Source organism: Argopecten irradians, chromosome 4 (genome assembly GCF_041381155.1).
Source record: "Argopecten irradians isolate NY chromosome 4, Ai_NY, whole genome shotgun sequence".
Taxonomy (NCBI): domain Eukaryota; kingdom Metazoa; phylum Mollusca; class Bivalvia; order Pectinida; family Pectinidae; genus Argopecten; species Argopecten irradians.
The window spans coordinates 26,848,650-26,871,793 of NC_091137.1; the positions used below are offsets into that span (position 1 = coordinate 26,848,650).

The 23,144-nt window shown below is 33.9% G+C and overlaps 1 protein-coding gene and 1 long non-coding RNA gene across 2 annotated transcripts; one reads left to right on the plus strand and one right to left on the minus strand.

The window, feature by feature from the left end:
- Positions 1–1,376: 1,376 nt before the first annotated feature.
- On the plus strand, positions 1,377–9,141 carry LOC138321131 (uncharacterized). The gene is made up of 4 exons (XR_011208286.1): positions 1,377–1,512; positions 7,256–7,337; positions 8,258–8,347; positions 9,039–9,141. It is a non-coding gene; the product is annotated as an uncharacterized lncRNA (long non-coding RNA).
- Positions 9,142–9,961: 820 nt separating this feature from the next.
- On the minus strand, positions 9,962–22,269 carry LOC138321130 (uncharacterized). Its single transcript, XM_069264571.1, has 13 exons — positions 22,134–22,269; positions 20,896–20,925; positions 19,513–19,589; positions 18,816–18,890; positions 18,082–18,199; positions 17,479–17,588; positions 15,891–15,965; positions 15,407–15,548; positions 14,485–14,532; positions 11,770–11,970; positions 11,166–11,564; positions 10,620–10,758; positions 9,962–10,236 (listed from the first exon to the last, which is right to left on the minus strand). Exons 1-13 carry the CDS (start codon positions 22,165–22,167, stop codon positions 10,044–10,046), a joined length of 1,641 nt encoding a protein of 546 aa, XP_069120672.1. The 5' UTR covers positions 22,168–22,269; the 3' UTR covers positions 9,962–10,043.
- Positions 22,270–23,144: the final 875 nt, after the last annotated feature.

Sequence of the window (23,144 nt, forward strand, 5' to 3'; positions counted from 1 at the left end):
GACTTACAGCTATTCGTGTGTGTCCCAGGTCTAAGCGTATATTTACTGTCAGTTATCAGTGTCATGCGATGGCTGGCCAGGTCTGTACATAATACTATGGGTTATAGGTATAAGTTTCTCGTTGTTGTGTAATGGTATGTGGTGCCTGAACATCTTATATGTAATGCTAATTGTGAAACTGGTCAGTATTAATTGGTTCAGCGTGTTACTTATGTTATGCAGTAGCTATCCATGTATCAGATATTTCAGGTGTTGGATATCATGGCCAAATACTGATACCAATGCTCTCGTTGTTATGTGTAAATAGAGCTGAACAATTATTGTAGAGAGATGGAGGAAGAAACATAGAGGAGCACACACCTTGTGTGTGGCCCCATTTTGGACTCCTGATATAACTTTCAATGTATATTGCATGCATATTGTAAAATGCACGAAAAAATAAAACGTCGACACAATATTGGTCTCCATCATCATTGAACCACAACAAAGACACCATACCGGCCAATTACAGTAACAACGCCAGTATCACAGGAAACAACCCGGACAACTTTACAAAACAAGCATTAAAGACATTTTATCATACAGTCGTTCCATTCGCTTTATGCTAAATATTAAGCAAAAGCAGAAACTATATCATTTTTATAGACTATTGAGGAGTCTCGGCCTGGGATCAGAACCCCGAGCCTTCCTCAGAAGTGTGAAAGTTTAACTCAATATCAAAAGGGAGATGATGTCAAAGGAAATTAACTTATCATAGCTGTTAATATGACGTTAAGCATAATTTGCCAACCAAGCAAATCATTAATTAATTTCATAGTAGTTATAGGTAATTAATTAATGTATATATTCAAAATAATGCGAATTAATGTTTGATATGAAATCCTTGAGTGTTGAATTCGTTCGTACGTTGAATACATTATTTATCTGATATCTTACTACTGAAACGTCGCGACAATATTTCAAGTTCAACCAAATGTATTATTCCTTGTTTCGTACCAATAACGCCATCGCGCGATATACAAATAAACTTTTTTTATTATATGATGTTTTACTCTGAAGTTTAATTCTACGGCAGTCACAAAACTAGTTTCTGTTCAGTTTTGAGAGTGGCCAATTATAAAATGTTTAAAAGCAATCTTGTAAGCATAATTGCGCTAGTTTTAAAACAGGTCATATGTGATTCTGGTAACTGCCAAATATACACACCTCCTCGGCTTCTAAGAAGGTCATACCTTTTTTCCCCGAATATTCCTTACGTCACTCATACTCTCAAACCAAAGCATCATTGTATTTGTAATAATTATTTTTTTAATGTTGGATACTTATTTTGAAAACAGATTTTATGAATTACAAATTTTCTGAATTTACTAAGTTTAAATAACTTAGTTATCTCAGAAAGTGATATTTGTAAAATACCAATACATATCACGTGATATTGGCGCATGACAACGAATAAATACTTTACTTCAGAAAAGAACAACACATTTCAACCAGAGAACTTGGGCGGTAAAGGTAGGTTTTGTATAACAATGTATTTGAAGAGTTATTGCGATTGAAAATTTAAATTTAACTTTTAAATGTTTGATTTAACACGACGATCTTATTGATATCCTACTGCACTAAATATCATACATATTTCTTTTCTGAAATTATCAGTCATTAGAACAAATACTTGATTCTCATTAATGTCTTTAAAGACTGGAGAAGTGTGGTTTGGGACTATCACACAGATGGTTATTTTTTTCTTTATCTTGCACACATTAATTAGTAAACCAGTAAACCACAATAGGAATTTATATGAGTTTTCATTTCGTTAATTTTAGTTTTACTCCGGATGGTGAAAACCACAGTATTTTTTAAGGAAGTAAAACATTAAACAGATGGTACTGCAGTATCCACATTCACTTGCATTCATCATACGTAATTCATCGCGTCTTATGTCGTCCTATAATAACCGTAATAATCGTTAAATATGATAATATCGAAAACTTTAATGTCGCAAGACTAAACAGGAAACAGCACAGTTATTTAGCATCTAAATGCTAAGCAGAAGTAGAAATTAACACTTCCATTGACTTCAGATGCGTCAGCATAAAGGGAGTGGGACGACTGGTTTGGTAGCTGTCAGTATAATGTGACGCTACCCAAATTGGAAAATATTTTGAAAAGATAAATATTAAACATTTCTTACATTGTTTGAATCCAAATTTGTTTCTCAACATCCAACATATATATGCTTTTACTTTTAATTTCATGATTTGTTTACATGTCACCAGTGCACATATTTATAAATAGCGAGTTTTGAAACATGCCTAGTCCAGCTCTGCGTTTCAGCAGGTTCGAGTACCCAACACGGAATACCTCCTGAATATAGTTTGATTAATAAATATCTATACATGATAACATATATGGCGTGCTTAGTGTTGTTGCACGACGTCATTTACAGGATTTTTTCACAATTTCATTATTTTCATGTTAAAATAAAGGAAATGAGCAACAGGAAAGAAAATAATTGTCACAGTTACTATTCAGCACCTTAATTTATGTTCAGGACAGTTATTGTTACTTTAGATTGTCAATCGAAAATTCTGTGTCACATATTTTAAGTGTTCATTTTTTGGTAGCGTTCCAATTTGAGTATTGTCACGTTAGTGTGACCAAGTGCGGTGTGCTTTTCGATATTCTTAGCGGTTCTAGAGTGATAAATAAAGCATGGAAAAGATTTGTTAAATCATAATGCGATCCGATACGTATTTTAACATGAAATGTGACTTCACTTTCTATTGACAGCTGAGTTCAATACAGGTTACAATTTTGGACAATAAACGGGTTAGTGAACGATAATAACTACAAAATTAAAATATATCATAAGGCCGCGATGATAATAATATTTGTACAATTAGACAAAGACACTGTCAAACAATAAGAAAGACAATTGCAATCTGTTACGCCGTTACGAACGTAAGCAATAACAATTATATATATTCACGCACTATTAACTATATCAGATAACAATTCTGAGTTAAAACATAATATACCATTGATATTTTAAAAGCCCAAATAAAATTGATTGTCAATGTCGCTGCTATTCATTTACTACTAACAACACATACTTGTAGCCCGTAACTGATACTTATTTAGTGATAACATTACGAAACAAGGTTGTAATAAACCAGAATTAAAGCAATTTAATTTTTTTCTGGAATGGTGTGTATGAATGTATGTATGTAGTATGTATATGTAACCTCATTAGTAACCTTCTGTATGGTTTGTTGTTATATAATTATTCATTTCAAAATATATGTAAATATTATCACTTTATCCACCTAATGAAAGAATTTATTAAGCCTTTGCCTGTAATTCAATCTTTTACTTCAGTCAATAAAATTTGTTGAAATGAAGAAGAAAAACTAAGGTACTGACTAACTGATATCCACGCTACCCCTGAATTCAGGCCATGAGAACCAAATGACGTTCTTTTTGGTGGCATTATTATATATACAAGAGATACTGTAATCTGTAAGCGAAGAAGAGATTTGGAGTCTAACAATATTGAAATTATTTGGTTAGAAGTTTTAGTAGATAGCCATAAGTTCTTACTAGGGTGTATATATAGACCAGAATCTAATGTAGAATACTGGCGAAAATTAGATGACATGTTTAATATTGTTTTTGATGATAATAATAATGATGTAGTTATAACTGGTGATATAAATGTTGATATGTCAAACCTTCAGCCACACTCTCATCTAGGCCGATTACTTACAAAACATAATCTAAACAGTTTTATTAAAGAACCCACTCGCATTACTTCTACTTCTTCTTCTTCTATTGACATTGTTCTATCTAACAACAATCACCTTATAAGGGATACAAATGTTCTTGCTCCGATTTGCAGTGACCATTGTCTTATTAACTTCTGTATATCATATTCAGTATATAGACAAACTGCATATAAGAAAACGATATATGAATATGATGGTGTTGACATTGATAGGATTAATGATAATATTAGTAATATTGACTGGATATCTATCTCACAAAATAATGATGTAAACGAATTTAATAATATTCTAGTTGAAACAATTCACACACAAATAAATGACCATGTACCACAAAAAATAGTTACAGTGCGACCGAATGATAAGCCTTGGTTTACAAACACAATTAGATTAAAAATTAGACAGAGGAACCGCATTCACAAAAAAAGCTATTAATTCAAACTCACCTACTCAATGGGAAAGGTACAGATTAGTTCGAAATGAAACTATTAACCTAATTAGAGAAACAAAACAAAATTATTTCATGAAACTTGAATCATCGTTAAATAATAATAGCTTGTCTCCAGATAAATGGTGGAAAATTGCTAAATCTTTATTAAAAATTGATAATAAGCAAACGTCTATCCCCCCTCTAAAACACAATGAGTCTTTTCTCCAACATCCTTTTGAAAAAGCGGAACACCTAAATACATACTTCTCTTCAATCTCCACTTCTTCTAATGATCTTGATCCTCTTCCCCCTCCTCCCGAGTTTCCTTTTAAGATTGACAATATTGTATTTACTGAACAGGATATCAAAGATCAGCTTTCTAATCTTAATGAAAAGAAACCTGCAGGACCTGATGGTATTGTCCCAAAATTCATAAAACTATTGACACCCTCTATTTCTATTCCTCTTACCCTTCTCTGCAATAAAACTATGGAAACCGGTTGTATTCCCTTGCCATGGAAAGCTGCTAACATTAATGCCATATACAAAGGGAAAGGTGATGTAAATGATATTTCCAACTATCGACCCATTTCTATCACCTCTTGCTTCAGTAAAATAATAGAAAAAGTAATTTTTAAGTATCTCTATAATTACCTACGTGACTGTGAAGTAATCACCAAACATCAGTCCGGCTTCATTCCCGGTGATTCAACTGTAAACCAACTTCTTTCGATATACAATAATATCACTAACTCATTAGACAAAGGAAAAGAAGTCCGGTCTGTTTTCTGTGATATAAGTAAAGCCTTTGATAGAGTGTGGCATGATGGACTATTATTTAAATTAGAATCTTATGGTTTTAAAGGGAAATTATTAAGGGTGGTTTAGAAATTATCTTACTGATAGGAAGCAACGTGTTTTAACTGAAGGCATTTTCTCTACATTTAAAACTGTTAACGCTGGAGTCCCTCAGGGATCTGTCTTAGGCCCTTTTTTATTTCTATTATATATTAACGACATAACTAATATTGTTACTAGTGATTGCAAATTGTTTGCAGATGACACTTCGATTAGTGAAGTAATTGATAAAAACCAAATCTATGCTGCCCATACACTTTCACAAAATCTTTCGAATATAAGTACCTGGGCTCTGAAATGGGACATAAAGTTTAACCCCACTAAAACTGAATCATTAATATTTTCAAGGAAACGAAACGTCATTCATCCCGATATATACTTTGACAATAACACGGTTCATACAGCTAGCACACATAGACATTTAGGAGTTCTACTTTCTGACGACTGTAAATGGACTCACCACATAGATTATGTATACCAGAAAGCATTTAAAAGGATAAATATTTTAAAAACATTAAAAAAAGAGTGTCACGTAAAACTCTTTTAAACATTTATAAAAGTTATATTTTACCTATTTTAGAATATGCTGATGTTTTATGGGATAACTGTACTGAACAATGTAAACTTCTGTTAGAGTCTGTCCACTTAGAAGCCGCTAGGATTATAACGGGATTGCGCAGAGGTACCTCCCATGATATACTTTATAAAGAACTAGCTTGGGAATCTCTCTCTGATCGGCGTCAAAAACACAAACTTATTCTTATGTTTAAGATACTCCGTGGATTTGCTCCACAGCATTTGATTGAAATTGTACAACCATTTTTATATCAGCCTGAAAATGAGAGATATCCACTAAGGATGACAAGATATTTTAATATTCCTATGTGCAGAACTGCAAGTTACTATACTAGTTTTTTTTCCAAGTACCTTTAGAGAATTTAATTCTTTCGCTTTAAACTTTGACTTATCGAATGTTAATACTGTTGCACAATTTAAAACACTCCTTTTTAACATTAATAAAATGGAACCTGATATAACAAATACCTTTATAAACAAAGGTTCTCGAATTATAAATATTACTCTGTGCCAGCTCAGAAATTCCTCTAGCAATCTAAATTCTGACCTATTTCACGATCATTTGAGAGATTCTCCAATTTGTTCTTGTGGCCTTGGTAATGAAACAGCCGAACACTATCTTTTCATATGTCCTTTATTTAATGAACAAAGATCATCACTCAGAACCAAAATACATAACTCTAATATCCCCCACTCGCATTTTAACGCAAAAACTCTACTGCATGGCTGTGACAATTGTGATGAAGAAAAAAATACATATTTATTGCAATGCATATCAGAATATATATCTGAAACTAAAAGATTTTTTTAGATTTTTACTATGATAGGTTGGGGAGATACACTAATAATAATATTCATTCATAATGTAATGTTAAATGTTAAAATATTTTGTTGATAATTGTACTATACCGGATTTGTTTGGAGATGGCTAATATAGGCTTTGCCTGTTGCCAAATCCATTTGCATATTATTTGCAATAAAATTTGTTGAAATGAAATGACCAAATGACGTTCTTTTTGAAAGGAAAGTCCTAGATCATCATTTGAACAAAATTGTTCGACAAACAAGAGCAAAAATTGTTTAAGACCAAAAGTAACGACAAAACAAATAGCCGGTTCAATATAATTTAATATTTTGTTATAAGCCGCTGGTATTTTGTGGAATGCTGAAACCACTCTCACCAGTCAGCCAAATTGGATTTTTGAAATAAGTGCGAAATCTTAAGACTAATTATTCAGACATTCTGAACAAAAAAAGTACCCGCTCTCTTCCCCCCATGTTATAAACTGATTTGAATGTTCTTTTTTGCCCTTTTTATTCACCCACTTTGGCCCCCCTTTTTCGATATATAAATTTATCTAAGTTTTTATCATCTATTTTTGCTTATTTTGTCTTTTGCGTTGAAAATGCGTTAATAAATTTTCAGGCAGCCTACTAAAGATTGGCCAGTTTCATTCATATGTATTGTTGTATTATTTTTGCGCCAATATGTAGATGTATAAAGATATACAAACTTTTAAAAAATGGAAATGGTTAGAATTCTTTGTATTATTAATCAAAATTGACAATGCCTCTACATTAGTGTACAACAGTTTTCATATAATTGCAGGAAATCTTCCTACTTGCTCCACCAGTTGAGATGGGTTCCGTCCGCAGGCAGTTTTGGATGACAGTTATGTGCGGTGTGATCTGTGAGTTTATTAAATAATTTCATTCATATATGAATTTAATTTCTGCCCTTTATGATCGGCCCGAGCAATCAACTTACAGCACAAGTTAATAACTTCATCCTTCAAATCAAGGTTTGGTCACTGTCATCAAATGTAAGTTAACGATGTGTCGGGTAGACTTGGGTTCAAACTATGAACCTCCCAACACTAGCCAAATTTTACATTACAGTTTCTCTCATATCACGCAATGTTATATTATTGCTATTTCTTCAAAATGTCAACAATGTTATAGTTACAATTGAAATACATGTAACACATCAAATCAATCCTTTCTCTTTGACTGTACTTTCGTCTTGAATATTGGCACAATAAATTTAGGTGGATGTATGCATACGTGTATGTTGTGATCGGGTACAAGAATAACAGTAGGTCAAGCCACGAATAATATACACAAAAATTGTCCGCAAACTTTCAATTCGCCAAAAACTCTAAGAATTCATTATAGTTTTAACATAAAATTATGTAATAAAAATAAAGTAAAATGAACGACCGTAAGGTATTTTAACGGAAAGGTAATGAAATGAGAGAAAAGGAAATATTCCACACTCGGGGTCAGAAAATGTGGTAAAACTCTCGGCAAGCCTCAAGTTTTACCGCATTTTATGACCTCCCGAGTGGAAAACCCCTATCCTTCAGTATTAAGAAAAACAAACAAATAAAAATTTCAAAGATACATAGAAATTAGGACAATGAATTTGACTATTGATTACTGTTCTGTTTACAACATTTAGATTTATCGGTATTTTATGTACATTTGAAGAACAGGACGCCATTACAAATATACATTCGTTTATGGCAGTTCAAATTCAAACTATCAGTCAAAGAAACTATCTTTGTAAAACAGGTTTTGATCATAATAATTGATTTCTTCCTTTTGGCAGGTTTGGCAATGCTAGTCCCGAAAGTATTGTCAGGTGGTAATCACCACCATCACAGTCATGGTCACACCGACGAGGCACTCGACGATGAAGGTATGGCAGCAGACAATTTATGTCTGTGGTTTTATATTTTTGACTTTTTTGACATGATGGCTTACTTGTTGTATTTAAAGTAATCCTCTGTATCGTAAATAAACAAACATACCATAATCCAATATACAGTCAGAGCATGTTCGTGCCAAAATCTGAATTGATATTTAATATGGGAACCACAGAACGTTGGCAACAAATAGGTTTCCCGTTTTGTCAAACTAGTTAAATAGTCTAAAATGCCTGTAAGAAACCTTTGTCTTAAAATAAGCAAACAATATTCCAACATTTCAATGTGAATCAAAAATGAAAATTTTAGACATCAAATTCACCTTGTGTATTTATGACGTCATGGAATGTTTATCATGAAATTAATACTATGTATTTATGACGTCATGGTAGTTTTATTTTGGAATTAACACTATATATCGATGAAAGCATGATAGTTTTATCATAGTATTAACAATATGCATATATTTCATGGTATTTTTATCACAGAATTAATACTGTTTATGATGATAGGTTTATGGTTGAATTAACACTATGCATTTATGACGTCATGATATTTTTTTTGTTGAATTAACACTATGCATTTATGACGCCATGTTAGCTTTATTGTTGAATTAACACTATGTATGTATATCGTCATGGTAGTTTTATTATGGAATTAATACTATATGTTTCTTTGAAACAGAGTCGGAGTCTGGTGTCAGCATTACGGTGGTGATCGGCGCTTGTGCTGGGGGTACCGGGATGCTGATTTTAGGATGTTGCACCTTTGCGTTTGTTACTAAAAAGAACCATCGATAAACAACGTATATAGCCGTTAATTTTCGCGTGTTGAAAATATTATCTATATTAATGTCTTTCTGTAGAGCTGACTAACTTTTCTGCATTAATAAAGATCATTTAATTTTTTTATCTTCCTTTCATTGTATACAACATTTATTCAATCGGTGGGATCTATTGATTGTGATTAAATACAAAATAAGCATGAATCAGCCTGGCCATGTTAATGCTAAGTTTTCACTCACGTATAAATCATATCGTTGTAAATCATATATGGTATGAATATGGTATTTAGATAGTTTCAGGATTAGGAGTTTAGCTCTTTAAAAAAGAGGTTGTAGATGTGTGAACATTGCGAACACCACAAAAGGGTGTAGTCTCCTTATCAGACCATACTTTGTTACGAAACCCATGAATTCAAAAAATATAAATATTTGAGCAATAGATTTCAATGCAGATTTCGAGGTAGACAAACTTTAGAATACCTTGACGTATGGGTGCGTCATGAAATAATAATCCAATAGTATGGGAAAATAATTACGAGATGTAGACGTACTGTATGAATACGTGTTTAGCGTACTATACTAACAAACTGATGCTGACCCGACTGCTATCAAGTTTATCCTTTAATAAAATGTTATAGGCGTAATTTACAGAAATGCATATATTTCATTGTAATGATAGACCTGAAGTAAATTAATCGACGTTCAGATTTTGCTTTATATCGTTTCTGAACACCCAACATGAAGAGAAACAGTAATGTGATGTTGTGTGGCGAGTCATTTCTATTTACGTTGCATATTTTCTTAACAATAACTTTGCAAAATATTTTATATATCCATGATGATTTATTTGCAAGTAGAAATTTGATTCAAATTTTGAAAATAGGAAGATGTTCATCCAAGTGACGTCATCCCTGTTTTTGTCCGACATACAACGATGCCTTTGGCGGTACAAGGTCGTGGTTACAGAGGGCCGATGTACAACAGTAGGTGCATTCGAAGGGATACAAATGAAGTTGTGACGTGTCATAGTCGGTGCATTCGTGCCGATCAGAGGTTGCTCCAAGCCACTGTTCCTTACATTCAGTTTCTGTACCACAGCTGTTTCAAAAACAAAGCATGTTGTATTTAACACTATACAATATATAATGCATGGTCACATTGACTTGACAATTTTTATGTAATACATGTCGAAAGTTGTTGCTTTAAGTTCCATACAATTGTCAAAACACATGCTTCGTAACCTCGAGTATTTAGCTTATTTAAATAAAATGCCCGAGGAAAATGAAGTATGTGTTTGGACATTTTTGACAAATAAACTTGCAGAAAGTTTCTCCGATTTTTAGATAAAAATAACTTCTCCTCAATTATTGACAACAGAAGGCATGGGAATAATAATCATGATGTCATATTATGGTTCTGTGTAACCTCCGAGGCAAATAACAAAAAAAGAAAAAAAAAGAAGCTGAATGCTATCTACGTACGATCTAAACACGGATCGTGTACCGTCATCGTTGTTGATGAACCTGTTGAGACAGAATTGCTCATCGACCGAGCTACACCTCTGTTGCCTAACGCGAGACTCGCACAAAAATGGAGGACCGTTGCAGAAGTAACAAGACGCTGTAAAAAGGCAATAATGATTAAAATACATACAAATGACATATACTGAAAATCAAAAAAGGGTATTCAATTTTAGTAAAAGCGTTTCATCAGATGTTAAAATATATAATTGCGGGAAGTCTTAATCAATGAACATATTAATTCCAAATATGCAAAATTCTAACACCGGCATCTCACTTAAAGAAAATGTTGCTTTAATTTTTATATACACTTCAAAGTGGTGTATACATTTTAAACGTAAAATGTATACATTAAAACGTAAAAACATGAAAAATCTAATCTAGAAAAAGCTGTTGTTGACTATCCAAAACCACCAGAAGCTGGGTAAATCGTAAGCTGCGAAAAGGCGGCATAACGGTACTTCATGACTAAAATATTTCCGTCTAATAAATCAGTCTTCGACCTACTCGGTACCATCGTAGTAGTCGTAGGCGTTGTCGTTGTCGGTGTGGTCGTAGTAGTTGTAGGCGTGGTCGTAGTCGTTGTCGGTGTGGTCGTAGTAGTTGTAGGCGTGGTCGTAGTTGTTGGCATGGTCGTAGTAGTTGTAGGCGTGGTCGTAGTAGTTGTGGGCGTGGTCGTAGTAGTTGATGGCGTGGTAGCCGTAGTTGTAGGTGTGGTCGTAGTAGTTGTAGGCGTGGTCGTAGTAGTTGTAGGCGTGGTCGTTGTGGGCGTTGTCGTTGTAGTCGTGGGCGTAGTCGTAGTTGTGGGCGTAGTCATAGATGTGAGCGTGGTCGTAGTAGTAGGAATAGTTGTGGTGGTGGTAGGCGTTGTAGTAGGGGTTGTTGATGTAGTCGTAATCGTTGTTGCTGTAATCGTTGTTGATGATGTTAGAACGAAATAAGCATTGCATGTGTTGTAAAGCTTCCACATCAAAAGCGTGTTTTCTTATTGATAATAAAAGCAGGCGAAAGACAACAAAGCACTGCCCTCCAATGCATCGTTTGTAATAAATTATCATCAAAGCACCTAAGCTGCAAATTTGAAAATCGCAAGTACTTCAAAAACAATTACTTGGAGTTGTTGGTGTCGGAGTAGTGGGTACAGTTGTGGTTGGTTTAGTGGTAGTTGTGGGCGTGGTCGTTGTAGTTGTTGGCGTGGTAGTAGTAGTTGTTGGCGTGGTCGTTGTAGTTGTGGGCGTGGTAGTAGTAGTTGTGGGCGTGGTCGTAGATGTAGTAGTAGTTGTAGTTGATTTGGTTATATTTAGTATGGTTGCTGTTGTGAAAAACAAATTTTCAATAAAGCTAGTGAATCTGATTTCGTAAACCACATTTGTACAAGTTATGTTATTGACATCATTTGAATCAATATGCATACTGCTCACATACTACAATTTCTTAATTAAAGCATATACACAGTAAAATACATTTATAACGAACCTCTGGAAACCAACAAAATCATTTCTTTATACACGTAGTTCGTAATACACTTATTAAAAACATATCATGGCAACCTTAACCGTGGATTCGTTGAAGCAAATTCGAGCATACGAGATTTAGTATAGCGAAATTAAGAGCTTTTTGCGATTTGTATTTTTAATTTGAGAAAGGTAGATGGACCCCTTATCTAATATAATCCTGCTTGAAACATTGCGTCGCGTTTCATTGGTTTAAGACATTTGCATTTTTAGTGGATTCGACTGAATTATAAGGATAACATCAACAAATATATATGGAGGTACAACACAGAAATCAAAGTTAGTCATCATTTATTACTTCGCAGTTGTTTGGTTTTTTTTTTTTTTCGTTGTTGTTGTTGTTGTTGTTTGTTGATGTTGTTGTTGTTGTTGTATGTTGTTGTTGTTGTTGTTGTTGTTGTTGTTGTTGTTGTTGTTGTTGTTGTTGTTGTTGTTGTTGTTGTTTGTTGTTGTTGTTGTTGTTGTTGTTGTTGTTGTTGTTGTTTGTTGTTGTTGTTGTTGTTAAGAGTACACTCTAAGTTTGTGTTATACCTCCAATAAAGTGTGTAGTTAATCCTTATATAACAAAGCAAGAAACCTAAGAAATTAACGGTCACCTGGAATATGCTAATACTTTTTGTCACCAACAGTCTGCCTTAACATCAGTGATGACGAAATTGATCACATAATATAAAAAATGACATTAAGATATAAGAAAAAGAAAACTTTTCTATAGAGTAATTGATTTTGTCGAACTTTTTGAAGGACCTTAAACTATCCTTTTAAGATGCTCCACCGCTGACAAATGGTATTTTTTCATTATTAAAGTTGTATTGCTGCTAATTTCACTGTAACGATATGTAACTTAAACATTTGATATTTAAACATTGACATGTAACTTGATGATTTAGCTCCCCAAAAGCATATGTCGGCCTATAAGAGAGCCGAAATCTAGGAATCATATATTCCTGGTTTTGAATAAAGCGCCTTCAATCACCGCCATGTTCAGTGACTTCGGGTTGTGTCGGATTCCTAATCGTATCACGTGACTGACGTTCGACACGACCTGCACGTGGTGAGCCAGGTAACTAGCGTAAGCACACATGTGTTTGTTTACGTTTTCCTTCTGGCCTATATGAGCAAATCATGCTAGTATATGTCCACAGATTGAGTATTTGAAACATCCAATTTACACATTACCGTAAAATGTTGTGTTTATCAAATATTGTAATGTGCGAGCATTATTTTCTTTGTAGATAGAGTCTGATGAGGTCGACCACATATTTTGTTTATGAAAAATTGTTGATATTTTCTCTTGGTTTCACAACTCTCGTTTTACTTCGAGATTGTCGCGACGATATCCGGAAGAGTTCGGAATGATTCGGCATCTTTCGAGCCTATTTTTCACGTGTACACGTTAAAAAGATTTTTTACTTTTATAATTAAAGATACTTCCAGTGCTGCAACTTTATAAAAAGTGGTAAAATTAGAAATTTAAAACCTCAGACAGACGGAGAAAAATTTGCATAACACTTAAACAGTTTTCACTATGACAAAAAGAGCGAAAGTTATAGACCATACAACTTTAAAAACAGGAGTAGATAATTTAGTATTTATCTCAGTCACAAAAGTTACTTATTTTACATCATTACAATTTTGAGCTTCTAATTTTACTTCAATTTCAAAATATGAAAAATAATTAATTGCATCCCGAAAAAAATACGTGTAATTATATCCTATATAGAATGAAGTACTGATCGGGCATGCACCAAAGGCAAAATGAACTATTTAATCTTATTTTTTGTGTTAATTAGACATACATATACACGATTAAACACAATTATTGTTCAATTGGTGAATGTTTTTTTCTGCTCTGTCAGCGGCGGAGCATCTTTAACGTTTTCCTACATAAACAGTTCCCTCCGTGGGAAAACGTGATACCTAAATTCATATGATTTGTAAAGTACCTTTACCCTACATAAAAAGACTATTTAGTTTCATCACATTATTTGATTTTAGAAGAATGTTTAAAACAAAAACTATTCAATTTTACCAGCAATTGCCTTTGCCACAGCACATTGAGGGTGTAGACCATATCATAAGCAATAACAAATTTTGTCCATAAATTTACTTAATTGCCATTAGTGTTGGTGATGAAGTTGAAATAAAATATAAATCAAAAAATTACGAACACACGACGGACGACGCAAGACGACGGACAATATCCGATAGAATAAGTGTCAAGACATTTTTTCTCTGGTAACATTAACATTGAATAGACAAACAAATTATTCTGAATGTCTCCAATCTGTGACTATGTGAAACATGCTTACCACAATCAACGTTAGTTGAGTTGATTTTACCAACACTGTCGTGATCGGCTGAAACAAATCGATATAATACGTTTCATGTAGTATGACAAAGCAGACACATCGCATTGGTTAAAGTTAAGAGATGTGGTTGTTAGTTTGGAACTGATAGCGACCAAATTTTACGATGTATCATTCCATCCTTCCGGACATCATATTACAAATATTTATATTTTCATGTCTGGACGAATTAGGAAAGACGTTAAGAGTTTATGAATATTTTGGTTCACATCATAGAATGATTTTGAGATAGAGTTGAATGCCAATGGCAATATATTTATAGATTATCAATGGGCTGAACAGGGACAGCTATGCAAAAACTGTACCAACAGACCATTATCAAAGATTTGTCGTGATTTTTACATGGACGTATTTGGGGAATGTCCTGTTTTTTGATGGACCGTTATTGTCGTAATTTCCCCTAGCTGTATAAATTTGCATTTATGCATTTATTGTTAGTTCAATATACTGCAAAGTTGATGCCAATTCAAAGACCAGAACTTAATAGTTACTGAACTTAATAAGCAATAATAAACATTTAAAAGGTTAATTCATGTCTGCTGAAACTTAAATACGCGTAAACCTATTTACAATTTTGTATATCAACTTTCCCAAGACGTATACAAAGCTAATTCAAAATATTTTGATTAAGACTTTTTTCTTTCTTACAAAATACAAAATATATGAACAATTAAAGATTCATCAATGCAAAATTCCATAATAAGTTCCATAAAAACATTCAACTGATTGCTGTGATTATTGATAGGTAACGCACAATTTAAAAAAAATCAAAACTTCAATGACTACTAAAATTTTGATAAACACCCGAATTATAGAATCACTAACTTAACGCAACATAATAATATAATTTACCTTGTTAACTTACTCTTATTGAAAGGATTGTAGTTGTTACAGAGCGAGTGATCACAACATTCAGACTTGAGCACTATGTTGGTCGTGCCAGCTTCTCTACGACGCCGGCCTACCGGTGAAAATTTGACAACTTGTTCTGCAGCAGCTTCACACTCCTTTGAATTTGAGAGAATTGTTATTCATTATGTAGACATGTGATAAAAAATATTGATACACCATGATGGCAGATGTACACGTTAAAGCGATCCAATAATTCTCAATGCTTTGACAAGAAGGTAACAGCTTAAAAGCTTTTCTTTCTTTAATGAATAAATATCGATCGTTTAGACTAAAAATGAGCCGTACAAAGCCATGTTTGGGTTATAGAAAATATCTTATTTAATTCTGATTATAGGTTTCAATTTGATTAAATTTGTATGAGTAAATCATCATTAAAGCTATGCTTTGCAACACTTAATATGCCAACGGTGATCAATTAATTAAACTGATTCACTTACGGCAGTCCTGTAGCAGTCACTCCGGAATCGTATTTTTTGGAAAAGGTTTGAATAGTAGCCTTCCAATCCACATTTCTTGGAAACGATAAAATACAAATATTGTGTATAACTACACATGCAGTACTGTAATAATATAACACGAAATATCACACAACACTGGGATAATAATCATAACATGGACATCATACTCATATTTTGTTTACTTTGTTTGCTTGTTTGTTTACGTGCTACGGCCTATCGACATCTAAGGTCATTAAGGGCCAGACTTACATGGCCAGTATTAGTATTAGGATATAAACAAGGACTCTATCTAAAAGATCATGATAAGAAAAAGGCAAGTAAAAACTAAAACACGAATTATAAATGTTGCATAGGATACAATAGGTTTTGTTAAAACACACGAGAAAACTCATGCACAATGTTGATGAGACGATGAGTGTAACGTTGATATGATGATCAGATGAGAAAATGTTAAAATATTGTTAAAAATGCCGATCTCTTTGAGATAGTTTAAAATACGATTATGTCTCGCGACATGGAACAATTTGTACATGTCAGAGACATCGTAATACTTATCTCGTATGTGTTTAAAATCAATACAGTGCACTAAAATATGTTAAACCGTGAGAGGAAATCACATGCATGGCATGTAGGTGGATCCTCCCCTCTCAATAGATAGAAATGTGAAAAAATATGTGTGTCCAGTTCGGAGCCGAGAGAGAACAGCTTGTAGTTTGTATACTAAACCGTTTATTGTTTGTTTCGGTGGACCACCTTTGTTGCCAATGGTGTTTAATGACTGATTGAATTGAGGGTTTGATGTCGGTGTAAGGTAGTTTCATGTTTGTTGGTACTAAGCGAATAGCAGTCTTAGCTGCTTTATCGGCCTTTTCATTCCCCTTTATACCCACATGGCTGGGAATCCAGAGATAAGTAGTTTGAGTTTTAAAAGGTAATCGAAATGTTCGGATAAAAAGATTTTGGATTAATGTGTTTCTAGGGTTTCTTGATTTCAAAGCCTGAAGGACCGAAAGAGAGTCGAAACAGATGATTGCCTTTTCAATGCGGTGTTCTTCGATATGGCAAAACGCCAGACCGACAGCACATGCTTCCGCAGAGAAAATGGAGAAAATGGAGGCAACACTTTAATGAATGAATTGGCATGGTCTTGGTTTATTTTTACTTTTGTTACCTGAAAGAGACACACATCAGATTCTCAAACCTATGGTGGAATATACAAAATGGAATATGTAATGGCGTTATGTAGTGAAAAAAATTAACGACTAGTATACAATATAAGGGTGGGGCACAATGGGGGAAAATACGCAGTGCTTCCATCACATGAATGCGCTGAATTATTTGCAAATTTAAGTATTATGAGACTTGGAAGGGTATTTTTCAGGATATTCCTTGGTAGCAAAAGAGTAAACAGTTTCGCGGGTAAGGCTGTTCGCTTTCACAATACGACTAATCACGAATATACCGTAGGCTACCTACAAACCTTGACAGTAATCATGCTTTCAAAACAAAACGATCCAAAACTAATTTCATGATAGAATTAAGCCGCATTTAACCATAAATAACTTACTTCAGTTAAAGAACAAATCTTTGAAAGGTCGCAATTTTCTGGATGGTCCATATTGTTACAGCTATAGCATCGCGCTGCCTTCGTTGGGTCATCTTCATTGGCCGTGTCAACTGAAAAAAAATACAATTCCTGTAAGACAATACAATTATGCACATTGTAATTAAAAGGGTTTTTATATAGAGTGACGTAGATGTTTAAATCTAGGACGAATAGTTCTATCAAGCCTTATCTGGAACCTAGTCTCGATATCATTTTCATATAGCAATGAAGTGGCCATGCTTATTGATTTGCCACAATCGATAGTCTACTGTGCATCAAAACCGTTGAAATATCATATCTGTAGATGTCTTTCTAATTTAGAAGCCATTCAAAGATTTGTTCAATCTTTCAACCTCGTAACCCTGAATGAAAGTTAAGGTCACCTATTTGAGCAACGTTTGTAGTGACATATCACGGCATGTTACTGTGCCATTATCAAGACTCTTACACTTGTGGTTAGTGAGAAGAACTTTTAAATGTTATTGGTAAGCAACAAGGACGACAAACACTTGTAAGGTAATCTTAATAAATAAACCAACCTAATATTTACTGAGGAATACTTACAATGACACAACTTCAGGTTACATAACTCTTTTGTACAACACTCGGAACAAACAATTCCGGCCGAGTCATCTCGCTTTCCAAGTACGTTTTCTTGGATACATTTTTGTATATCGCAAATCTGCAACGATATTTTTTAATCAGATTGTCTTGATACCAACACATAGTATCTGTTTCAGTTAATCAAATTGACACGTATATTGAGGCAGATGTGATCCCTTGACCTATAAAATCCCGACAGACGACTAAATTACGACATAGTGATATGATAACATCAAGACGGTAATAATAGTGATATGATTAACAACAGGTGAAAATCTATATATAGAACGCTGTAAGTGAATGTAATTACGATAGTGGACGGGAAAAAGATAAAACCAATTCATTTTTGTAGTGCTGGTTAAAGATTATGTTTAGGGTATATAAACAAACCAAAAATTAAATGATGAATATTGACAAATGCAGCGACAATCCAAACGAAAAGGGTTTAAAGAAACGCACTGAAAAGTGAAAGAGTAATAGTACCATGTGCATTGGTAGATCAGGTTCCTCTCCCCCAGAGATACTGAATATATATATATATATATTGTATATATGTATGGTAAAATATGGTTTTAGTAAAAAAAAAATATGGTTTTACCAACACAACGACTAAGATAACGAAACGTTATGAATAGTCAAAGAAATTCCACAATAATACATATGCACGCAGTGGAAACATATATCTAATGGCTTACCGCGTTTTGTCTGCATCCCCCTCTGTAGAGCTTTTTTGCGTCTAATCTTCTGACATAACGTTCCAGGTAACACACCTTTGATAGAAGACGTGTATTATTTGTGTACCACTGCTTATAGCACGGAAATGAATGTAAGTTTCTGCCATTCTTCACTTGTTATAAAACTAACATAACACATTTTATAACATAATATATTTAACGACTATGTTTTCGCTGAATATCCATTCTAGGGACCAGGAATTGACTTAAATTCAACCGGAATTTCGAGTCATCGGAATTTCGAGTCATCGAAATTCGAGCCATCCGATCTTAATATACATGTACAAAGAAGAAAAAAAACAACGTGACTTCAAAATGCATTTGATTAAACCGGAATTTCGAGTCAAGCGATTTTGAGATAATGTGTTTAAACTGTACATTCATATGATAATCAAAACTCCAAATGTTCTTCGAAAAGTAATAAAAATTCTTATCGGATGTAATGTGAAGCTTTAACATTTGTAAGATCAGACAGCAACATACTAAGGGTACCAATTAGGTGTATATTACTATTAAAAGAACGTATAATGATGCGAGATAATGCCATCGGTATCGATATATAAAACAACCCATTCAACTTAGCGAATATATCCCATCAATGAATGTTATGAGTAGATACTACTGTAAGTATATTATCATTAAAGTATGTAGTACACACTGTGTTCGGTTCACATTCTCTCAATTCTGTGCACTGATCTGGGGCCTCGGCTTCATCACAGGAAAAACATTTTAAACCTATAGGAAGAAAGTCATTCTTAGTATGGCAGCATACGTGGATGTTTTATAAAGTTTTCCAATATTGCTTAAACGCAGCAATTATTACTGGTCTGATTCAACATATAGGGAACAACCAACTAAATGAAAAAAGACAAATCGAAATGGCCCCTGTGTATACAAGATTGAGCCCAGGATGTATTTTTAACTTGGCCGCTGATTGGCTGGCTAATTATGAATTTCAAAAGATAAAAAAATTCAGGTGATTATTCCTAAATAACCATGATATGAATTTGGAAATTCAGATTGAGATTCAGGTTCAAAATAATAATTTTGATAAGGAATATGTAAGAACAAAAGAATTTCAGGATGTTTTAGTGCAAAAGGCGCCTGATTTCAATATAGCTACCCTGGTTGGAGTTTGAGCTGAAGGACCCAAACTTTTTTCTATTTAGTGTTATATGATAACCTAGACTTTACTTATAGAACACAATACCCCAATATATATTCCTTTATTTTAATAATACATTACAAAACTTTAACAAAGTTTAACACTATGATCTATGTAAAAATATTTAGTTGGTCGTTTTCTATATCAATACAAAGCTTGTATTTTACACAATAATCTATGTATACTTATTTAGTTGGTCGCTTTGTCGTTTCTATATCAATACAAAGCTTGTATTTTACACAATAAAACAATTTCAGGAAAGGTGTTTATAAAATATCCTCCTCCTTCACTTTTCAGTTTATATACTATACACATAAATAAATATCTGTGCAATATCTATATATTTACATTGTTCGGTGATACATAAACATATGTACATTGATTTGTATTTAATTTGCAGATCTTTTTATACCTTTATACTAAATTAAAACTCTACATTAAGGAATTAAAAAGTATATGGTACCCATTATAATAATTATACATGCTAATTTCATCTTTTTATTTTCATTGCATAGTTCAATACTGGTATTTTCGTAAAAAAAATCAAAATCATCAAATTACTGAACCTCTGTGTCTTTAAAAACACACAAAAAGAGCTGTACATATTTCACATATTACAAAAACCAAATGAATGAGCGAACGGTGATCAATATATATCGGTTGATAAATCACTTTGAAACAACATGTTGGGTTTCGTTGAGCCCCCTAAATATTCTTGGAAGTTAACAGTGGTTAACAAATGCTTCCAAGGGGAAATGTACTGAATTTTAAGGAATATAACTAATAAATTGAGGCTGATGCCACGACATTTCCACTCTCGCATATATAAAGATGTTTTTCAATATACTTCATAGTAAAAATCACAAAGTACATTACCATCAACTGCGACAAAACAGCTGATCAAACCTGTTGAAAAAGAAAATTTGAATTAAGTTATGTTAACCTTTGTCTTAATATTTCATGGATATTTCTAAATAACATTGACCTATGGATCGTCCAGGTTAAAATAGTTTACTTGTATCCTGATTATTGTATATTATGCGCATTACTCAATGGTTACTTTTTCATAATTATATATTTCTTATTATAGGTATGTAGCGGGATTGGACTGGGTCGATCATCGGTGACCAGGTACAATCGGTAGAGCATTCGGACAGTGTTTGAATGGTCCCGGGATCGAATCCCGGTCTGACCGCTACATTTTCTCCTCTCCTGTTACAGAATTGGCGCCCAACTAAATAACCAACGGTGGTGGAGTTTTAAAGGACCTTGTATGTCTCTTCGAGGACGAAGACTTCGAGAAAGAAGGGAGGAGTGTAGCGGGATTAGGTCGATCATCGGTGATCAGGCAGCTCAGTTGGTAGAGTACTCGGCTAGTGTTTGGAGGGTGCCGACTTCGAATCCTGGTCTTGTCGCTACATTTACTCCTCTCCTGTTACTGGTAAGTTTGACATGTATATGATATTGTATAGTGTACCGCTGATACAAAGTGTTTTACCTCATATTTTATCTATATGAAATTATTTCCATGCAATAAACATTATTATTGTCCAAATAGACTTACTACATATTTCGCTATGTTTGGCAATAAAGCAAACAACAGATAAATAGTAAATAGTGATATAGTATTAAAGACTTTTTTGCGTCTCTCAGATATATTCACAAAATATATTGACTATAAGTTTTCTTTTGATATGCATCTTCATATTCGTATTGTATGCCCAATATTCTTCAGAAGATAGCGATATTATATATAGCCATTATCATTGTCTTGGAGCCCAAATATACTTCTCCGTGCTATGACAGCTTACACAGACACAAGGTACCATATCTTGATTCCTTCCTAATCCTGCCTGACATAAGGGAAAATTACTCGTGTTTTTTAATAACTGTTTCACTATTTTCCGTTAAATCGTTCCTTTCCTTTGCTGATCCGGCCCATGAAGATAAACTTATTAGTGTTCTTTCACACTAAAGAATTATATAATACCGATATCTGGAATATTATTTATACACACTCAAACAATATCGAACAGAAGAGGAATTCAAAGGTAAATAAATGAGTATAAGTTAGCTTTGTTACAGAGGTCACAGATGGCGGAGAGTTTACATACCGCAAAGAAGAATAAATGCCTGAAGGCACTGCATGATTCGCCTTGTTCCTGAGCCCTGCGACGTAGCGCTGCGTACATTGAGATTGGAGATATAGGTCAACCACTGTCGTATATACTACATAACGTACTGCCCCTTACATGGATATATCTGTTGTCTTAGCTTGATTTCAAGACATGTGTACAGATGTCTTTAGAAATGAAGAAGGTTGTTAGGAAGCTACTATACGAAGCATGTCGCCTACATAGAAAACATCAGTGAATTGTATATTATAATGAGGATAGTAAAATGCTAGTTTTGAAGACTGAATTAGGAACGAATCTGCATAATTTCATGTTATCAATGCATTGTCTGATAAGTCCAATGGAGTGTCACTCTTTGAATTCTATATCCAATTAAACAGTTTCATAAACAATTCTATATCAATGGAGATATATTTTGGCCTTTCTTGTTGGAATAACGTATATTTTTATCCTTCACAGCCTAAGGGAGATTCAGTGGTATTCTTGTTTCAAGAATTGATACTCGGTCATAGTATGATAACCAGGAGCTGAACTACGTGAACTAGGTGAACTAGATGAACTAGGAATAGTTCAAAGTGTTATCTGGGATAATAATTGTAATGTTTTTATGTCTAACAAACTAGTGATCACGATAGGTAGAGTGGCAGGATGTTGCGGTAGACCACTTACTGTTTCTCCCATTTGTTTGTTTGTTTGTTTGATTAATTTACGTCCTATTAACAGCTATGGTCATGTAAGGACGGCCTCCCATGTATGCGGTGTGTTGCATGTATGTTGTGCGGGGTGTGTGTTTTTGGGAGACTGCGGTATATACATGCTGTGGCTTCTTGTATAGTGGAACTGTTGCCCTTTTTATAGTGCTATATCACTGAAGCATGCCGCCGAAGACACCAAGCAACACACCCCACCCGGTCACATTAAACTGACATCGGGCGAACCAGTCGTCCAACTCCCTGTATGCTGAGCGCCAAGCAGGAGCAGAAACTACCA

Bases quoted from the DNA above. Each gene is read 5' to 3' on its own strand.
- LOC138321130 (XM_069264571.1), bottom strand. From the start codon at position 22,167: ATGCAGTGCCTTCAGGCATTTATTCTTCTTTGCG. The intron at 19,590-20,895 runs GTAATGTACTTT...TTCTTCCTATAG, and splicing joins CTGTTTTGTCGCAGTTGATG to GTTTAAAATGTTTTTCCTGT. The intron at 10,237-10,619 runs GTACGTAGATAG...TTTTTGAAACAG, and splicing joins ACACGATCCGTGTTTAGATC to CTGTGGTACAGAAACTGAAT.